The sequence below is a fragment of the Coregonus clupeaformis genome, chromosome 35 (genome assembly GCF_020615455.1).
Source record: "Coregonus clupeaformis isolate EN_2021a chromosome 35, ASM2061545v1, whole genome shotgun sequence".
NCBI classification, from domain to species: Eukaryota; Metazoa; Chordata; class Actinopteri; order Salmoniformes; family Salmonidae; genus Coregonus; species Coregonus clupeaformis.
Window position 1 is genome coordinate 23652850 of NC_059226.1, and position 7871 is coordinate 23660720.

Genomic DNA, 7871 nt, shown 5'->3' on the forward strand with positions numbered 1-7871 from the left:
AGACGTGTGTGTGTGTGCTCGTGTGTGTCAATCCACACTATAAATACCCAGTAATCTCCGATATTAATCTCTGTCTCGCTCTCTGTCTGTCTGTCTGTGTCTCTCTGCCTGCCTGCCTGCCTGCCTGCCTGCCTGCCTGCCTGCCTGCCTGCCTGCCTGTTTGTCTGTCTGTCTGCCTGCCTGCCTGCCTGTCTGTCTGTCTGTCTGTCTGTCTGTCTGTCTCTGTCTCACTATCTAGCTGGGAGAGGACGAGGTGGGCCGTCTGATGGACCCGTTTGCTGAGATCGGCCTGCTCCTGAGTCCCACGGCGGCCGAGGCCAAAGAGAAGGCCCACGCCAAGAGAGCCAAGAAGAGAGCCCCTCAGATGGACTGGGACAAAAAACACCAGCTCTTCAGCAACTTCTGAACTTTTCTGCCACCTAATGAGAGAAACAGAAAGACTGTCAATTTTCAGACATTTCTGAAACATACGTTCAACATCCCTACCCAGTATCCTACCACCACTACCACCCAATCCAACAAAAGAGAATATGCAGATAGAATGTTGTTCTATGAATGTTGGCAATCCAACACCCACTCACCCCTGCCTTTCACCCCTCATCCAAATGGACTGGATGGAACGATGGACATAGATCATGAGACCTATCATTCCTATCTCGTCCTTTACCCCTCCTTCAATCCTCCCTTCTTCCACCCCTTCCCTATACCCCCCATCCCACCCCAGAGAGAGCTTGTCTCCACATAAACTGCTGGACTGGAATAAGGCTATAAGAGACTCAAGATTACCAGCTTCATCTGAATCCTCCTGTCATCATCCATCCTTCCCCTCATCCTTCTTCCCCTCATCCCTTCTTCCCCACATTCCTCTTACCCCTCATCCTTCTTCCACTCATCCCTCTTTCCCCTCATCCCTCCTTCCCCACTTCCCTCCTTCCCCTCATCCCTCCTTCCCCTCATCCGTCTTCCCCTCATCCCTCCTTCCCCTCATCTCTCATCCCCTCATCCCTCCTTCCCCTCATCCCTCCATCCCCTCATCCCTCCTTCCCCTCATCCCTCCATCCCCTCATCCCTCTTCCCCTCATCCCTCCTTCCCCTCATCCCTCTTCCCCTCATCCCTCCTTCCCCTCATCCCTCCTTCCCCTCATCCCTTATTCCCCTCATCCCTCCATCCCCTCATCCCTCCTTCCCCTCAACCCTCCTTCCCCTCATCCCTCCATCCCCTCATCCCTCCTTCCCCTCATCCCTCCTTCCCCTCATCCCTCTTTCCCCTCATCCCTCCATCCCCTCATCCCTCCTTCCCCTCATCCCTCCTTCCCCTCATCCCTCCTTCCCCTCATCCCTCCTTCCCCTCATCCCTCCTTCCCCTCATCCCTCCTTCCCCTCATCCCTCTTCCCCTCATCCCTCTTCCCCTCATCCCTCCTTCCCCTCATCCCTTATTCCCCTCATCCCTCCATCCCCTCATCCCTCCTTCCCCTCAACCCTCCTTCCCCTCATCCCTCCATCCCCTCATCCCTCCTTCCCCTCATCCCTCCTTCCCCTCATCCCTCTTTCCCCTCATCCCTCCTTCCCCTCATCCCTCCATCCCCTCATCCCTCCTTCCCCTCATCCCTCCTTCCCCTCATCCCTCTTTCCCCTCATCCCTCCTTCCCCTCATCCCTCCATCCCCTCATCCCTCCTTCCTCTCATCCCTCCATCCCCTCATCTGCTCTGGAGAGAGGTGGCACTTATTTTTGTATTTAGAAAGTATAGAACACCACCTATATGGAGTATGGGGAAGACTGACTATGTGAGATGTTTGTGAACACTGTGACCTGATCTTGAACATTGGGGTTTGTTTTGACCCTGTAAGAGAAGGAAAGGACACCCAAAGATGGATAAAACTCTTCCTCCCATGATCCTCCTGTGATTTGAGTGTGTGATCGATGCACCTCAGACTTCAAGCATTCGCTCACCAGGAAAAGCACAAACTAGAGGCTGAATAACATTGCTTCTGTATCATCTCTGTTCAGTTTAGTTTTGTATTTGGATCTTTGCATCTGTTTTCTCATAATGTCATAACATTTCCACTTTGCTCCCTATGTTGGATATGAACTGGTATTCATAGATGGTGTTAACAATGCATAGACAATCAAAAGCCTTACTCCCTCCCTCCCTCTCAATATGAAAGCATTTAAGATACGTTGACTAAACGCATGCATACATGCACACACACACATACGCCCACTATGATTATCTAGCCTAGAGCCCTGCTTCACTCATTCCAAAGCGGTGTTAGTCTATTTAAGGGACCCTTATCTTTATAACATCAATGACATCCTCTCCACTATTTCATATCCCAATGTCCCCGACATAGAAATAGAATTACTAGAACGGAAATTCCTCAATCAAGTCATTGTATTTCTATGTCCCCAATAGTGTTACTTTGATCATCAGTCAAAGTAAAGGAAGAAAGAGAATGACCACTAATGTAAAGAACCACATGGACAAACTGGGTATTGTTACAATCAGCCTGAAGGTGTTGATAAATAGAGGGCGTACCTTAGACTGGCACCAGTTTAAAGAGTGAATAGATCAAGCGTGAAGTTTTTACACTGCCTGTCTAGTACACCAGGGGGTGCTAATAAGACGTGCAGCAACATGATGCCACTACACTGCTCAGAGATATATGAGGATTGGGACAGCAAAGTACCATAGAAGGAGAAGATAGTCTGGGGATGATATGACCACTGTAAAGATGTATGAGATCTATGTAACACCTTGTAACATTTACGTAAAGCCTGCAGGTATAATGCTTTATTGCTAGTTATGAGCATCTATAATGCTTTATTACTTGTTATGAACAAACATAATGCTTTATTACTTGTTATGAGCATCTACAATGCTATATTACTTGTTATGAGCATCTATAATGCTTTATTACTTGTTATGAGCATCTATAATGCTTTATTACTTGTTATGAACATCTCCATCTATGAGCCTAACACCTTTATATGCAAAAGTATATATACAAATAATGTATGAAATACCAAGATGGATATTGTAAGGGATTGAAAGTGAGCCCAGAGTATCAAAGAAAGCTTACAACATTCAGTGTTGATGTGATGTTATGGTAATGTTATGGTCATGTTGTGGTGGAGTGATGACAGACTGACATAGTGGTTGTATCAGCTACTCCAGACTGGGCTGTCTTTCTGTTTCACTTCAGAAGGGATGGACAGAGAGTTCTTTTGTACAAAATGCCTGAATGCTGTGGATTGTGGATTGGCTGTGGTATCAGGAGCTATGGTATCTGAGTATAGCCTGGTCACAGATCTGTTTGTGCTGTCTTGCCAACTCCTATGGTCATTGTCAAGAGGCATCACACAACAATAGCCATAGGAGTTGGTGAGACAGCACAAACCGATCTCGGACCAGGCTACTCTGAGCTATGGGGCTATGGCGCTAGGGGCTCTGATCAGTGGAACTGCCCAGTGGGGGCTGTGGTGGTGGGGCAGTGGGGGGTGTGGGAGAGGCCTAGCCTGGAGGTCAGACTCAGAGATGCTCTAATGAATGAGACCGGGGGAGCCACAGGACTTACAGGAGATTAGTCCTAGCATAGGATAGCATGGGGACAGCTGTCCTACACACAGACACAGACACACCCCAGACAAAACCACTGTAACACCTCATAGGGGGGTGAAGGTCAAGTTTGTCTTACTGTGTGTGTGCCATCAACTGTTACGGATAGTAATCTCAGGTCCCCCCTGCTCGTTCATATTTTAGTAGGATCTACACAAAGAGAACACCCCCCAGACCAAACCACTGTTCCATCTCATACAGGGCGTGAAGGGAGATAGAAGGGAAAGTTGTCTGTGTGTCATCCATTGTTACTATCCACCCAGGGTCCGTATAGTGCTGATCTAGGATCAGTTTTGCCTTTTAGATCATAATGAATAAGATTATATGGACAGGAGGGACCTGATACTAGTTCAGCACTCCTCCTCTGAGATGCTTTCTGAATGCGAGCCCAGGTCCCCCCTGGAGGTTCATATTGTGGTAGGATCTGAAATGCGGGTCCCTGGTTGGGCTAGGTCTGAGGTACAGGCCAGGGTCAGCTGTGCTATGCGGCGCCGACACCCCACACTTAGGACGGAGAGAAATGTCTGATCTGTTTTCATATATTGCACAATGTATTTTTAGTTAATACGCATATTGTCATTACTATTACTCATAATAGTACCGAAAAAACATTGTTTTTATTTCTCTGGTTTCCAGGTTTTTATTTGCGATCTAGCACCAATGTGTTTGCATTAGCGTTTTTATTATTGCTCCATATGATATGCTAGCCGTTAAACCCTGAGCAGAATAGTATATGACCGATGTATATTTACATTTTAGCAGACGCTCTTATCCAAAGCGACTTACAGGAGCAATTAGTGGTTAAGTGCCTTGCTCAAGAGCACAGTGACAGATTTTTCACCTAGTTGGTTCGGGGATTCAAAAACAAGCAACCTTTAGGTTACTGGCCCAATGCTCTTAACCGCTAGGCTACCTGCCGCCCAATGTTATATATACGGCAGGTTGTATTTTTTCAATAAAGTGTGACAATCTCGTTCTGGAATATATGACATAATCTCAGTGTCATCCCTTCTTCTCTAAGTCTGTTGTCTCTGATACTGAGCTAATCTTCCCACAGCTGTGATCCAGGAGTTCTCAGAGTAACTCCTCCTCTTCTCTCTCTCTCTCTCTCTGTCTTCCCCTCTCTCTCTCCCTCCCTCGCCATTGTCCCAGTCCTCCTTCTTGTTATCTCTCTCTCTCTCTCTGTCCCCCTCCATCCCTAAGGATTATGTGAGTGTTGGCCTACAGTTTCACTCTGTTTCCAGAATTCTCTTGTGCCTCCAGCTGCCGTGAGTCCTCAGCCCCGTTAGAGGCCCCGTTAGAGGTCAGCCCCATTAGAGGTCCAGAGTGTGTGTTTTGGAGGAGTTTGAGTGTGTGTGTGTGTGTGTGTGTGTGTGTGTGCGTGTGTACGTTTGTGTCTGTCTGTCTGTCTGTGTGTGTGTGTGAGAGAGAGAGAGAGCATGTGCGTGTGTTCAGTCAAGTGTGAAAGACTCTCATTATAGAATGTGTGTGTCCTTTATTGTCTACTACTGTGCTTCAGCAGTCTGGCATTCAGAGCTTCCCAGCCTGTTTGTACTAGACTCAGCAGAGACTCTGGCTGACTGGTGCCTAGCGTCTGTGTGTCCTCCTATGCTTTCCCAGAAAGCCAGTCATGCATAGGTCATAGGTCAGCGACAGGTCAAGTTAACGGTCAGACAGTGAGAACACAGTGATAACATGGTTACATGGGTCATATTCATTAGGGCACACAGTAGCAAAATGTTTTGCAACCGAAAACAAAAAGGAACATTTCTAATTGAACATGTCTTTCCCCGTTTTCCTTGTTTTTGTCATTTAACAGACACTCTTATCCAGAGCAACTTACAGAAGCAATGAGGGTTAAGTGCCTTGCTCAAGGGCACCACCTAATCGGCTCGGGATTCGAACTAGCGACTTTTCGGTTAATTGCCCAGCGCTCTTAACAGCTAGGCTACCTGCTTTCCCTCAGTTTGGTGCCTAGTGAATACGGCCCTGTTGTGGGAGCACAGTGATGACATGTACGCATACCTGTTGTGTCATTGTTGAGGCTGTGTCTGGAATCGATGTGGAGGTGGTGAGGTCTTTCCACAGTCATGTTAACAAATAGACAAGACATAGGCTGTGTCTAAGAGATTACTAAAATATTAGGATTGACAAAGTCAACATAACCTCAAGAAATAGGCAGTATTTTCAAAATAGTCTACAACCCTATATCAGCAGAACTAACAGAGCTACGGACATTGAAACCACCAGAAACAACTAAAAATACATTTCTGGCCACATACAGTTAGGCTTATCTACATTTACATTTACCCCAGCTGTAAACTAACAACTGTAAACTAACAACTGTAAACTAACAGCTGTAAACTAACAGCTGTAAATTAACAACTGTAAATTAACAACTGTAAACTGACAACTGTACACAAACAACTGTAAACTAACAACTGTACACTAACAACTGTACAGTAACAACTGTACAGTAACACTCAGAAAGACAACAATACACATTCAGTTAGCTAGGTGGAGCAACGGCAACAGAGCAAACTAGGCTGTGTGTGTTTGTGTGTGTGTGTGTGTGTTTGTGTGTGTGTGGAGCCGGTACATCCAGTGCCATACCTGGTCTTAGTGGTAATGCGATGCCACACGTTACATTATAACCCCCCAGAGGCGCTGGTGGAGACTGGCTACATTCTAATGTGAAGCCAGGCAACATCAAAGGATGGACAAGTTCAAAGCAAGCAGCAATTTATCAGAGCAGTAAAAACGGATAAAGGATCCGCAGGTGATCATTTCTATTCAGTCTGTCTGTGCAGGCATGTTCAGCCTCTCTTCTATTCAGTCTGTCCCTGTCTATGCAGGCATGTTTAAACTCTCATTGTTGATGGGTTTTGATGGGTGATGCTCTCTCTTTCCCTACGTGTCTGTCTTTTTCTTTCTCTCTGTCTCGCTCCCTCTCTTTCTCTCTGCCTCTATTGTGCACTCACTCCTCGCTCTCTCTCTTTCTCTCTTCAAGAACATCTCTCTCTCCCTGTCTTGCTTTCTCTTTGCCTCTCTCTCTTTATTTTTCTCTCTCTCTCCCCCTCTTTCTCATTCCTCCATCCAGCCCTCCCTTCCTCTCCTGCCCAGGTTGGAGTAGGGCCCCAGTAGTGCCAGTATGGCAGCTGTGCCCAAGAGGAGAAACCGGAGCCGAGCCACGGAAACACACGGGAGAGAAGGGGGGGAGAGAAGGGGGGAGAGAAGGCGTGAGTCTCCGTAGCCATGGGGACTGTGTGTTTTTGTTAGCGGCGCATGAGTCAGCCAAGCGATGAGTCACAGTCAGGAGGAAACACACACGGAGGCACTACAAACACACAGACACACAAACACACATTGGTGCACTCCCACTCACTGAGGAGCCAAATAAGGACAACTACACTAACATGCACACAGAGAGAGTAGAAAGAGAGAGAGCAGAGTAGAGAAGGAGAAAGGAGCATGAACGAAGAGAATGAGAGGGAATAAGTAAGTCTGACCATGAGAAAGAGCGAGAGAAGTGTTGAACAATTAAAAATGGAGAGACATGCAGAGAGAAAGAGAGAGTGGAACCACAAGCAGACAAATATGGATGGAGGGAGGGGGGGAAGAGGTTGGAAGAGGGCACGGGCACATAGCTCTTCCCAGGGGCACACTTTATGAGGGAGTCAGGGCGGAAACGAACACACCCTGTTAGAGCACACCTTGGCTTAGCTGATTAATCCTACAGTTGACTTAAGGCAGTGTTTCCCAACTCCAGTCCTCCAGTATCCCCAACAGTACACATTTTGTTGTAGCCTCGGACAAGCACACCTGATCCAACTTGTCAACTAATCATCAAGCACTCAATTAGTTGAATCAGGTGAGTTTGTCCGAGGCTACGACAAAAATGTGTACTGTTGGGGATACTGGAGGATTGGAGTTGGGAAACACTGACTTTAGGGATAGTCCTATACGCCTACACATATACAGTGCCCTCCTGAATTATTGGCACCCTAGGTAAATATGAACAAAAAAGGCTGGTGGAAAAATGTAATGGTTGTTTGTCAGCTTGATCTTACACTGAAAATATCATATGAATCTAATCTTTAATTGAGTTAAAATTGTTCAAAGAAAAAAAATCATAAAGAAATAATTATTTTATTCAAAAATATGCGTGTCAAAATGACTGGCACCCCTAGAAGTTCTCATGAACAAAATCTAATTGATGTATATTCCAATTAAGATTGGACTTTTTAAAGAT

At 46.4% G+C, this 7871-nt stretch overlaps 1 protein-coding gene across 1 annotated transcript in view; it reads left to right on the plus strand.

Annotated features, from left to right (window-relative positions):
• LOC121551806 (Na(+)/H(+) exchange regulatory cofactor NHE-RF2) overlaps window positions 1–977 on the plus strand; it is a gene marked incomplete at its 3' end in the record, with an annotated part of 64513 nt that extends 63536 nt beyond the window's left edge. Inside the window, 1 exon segment of the mRNA XM_045210948.1 lies at window positions 239–977. Coding sequence (XP_045066883.1) covers window positions 239–406 — 168 coding nt within the window.
• Between the last annotated feature and the right edge of the window lie 6894 nt (window positions 978–7871).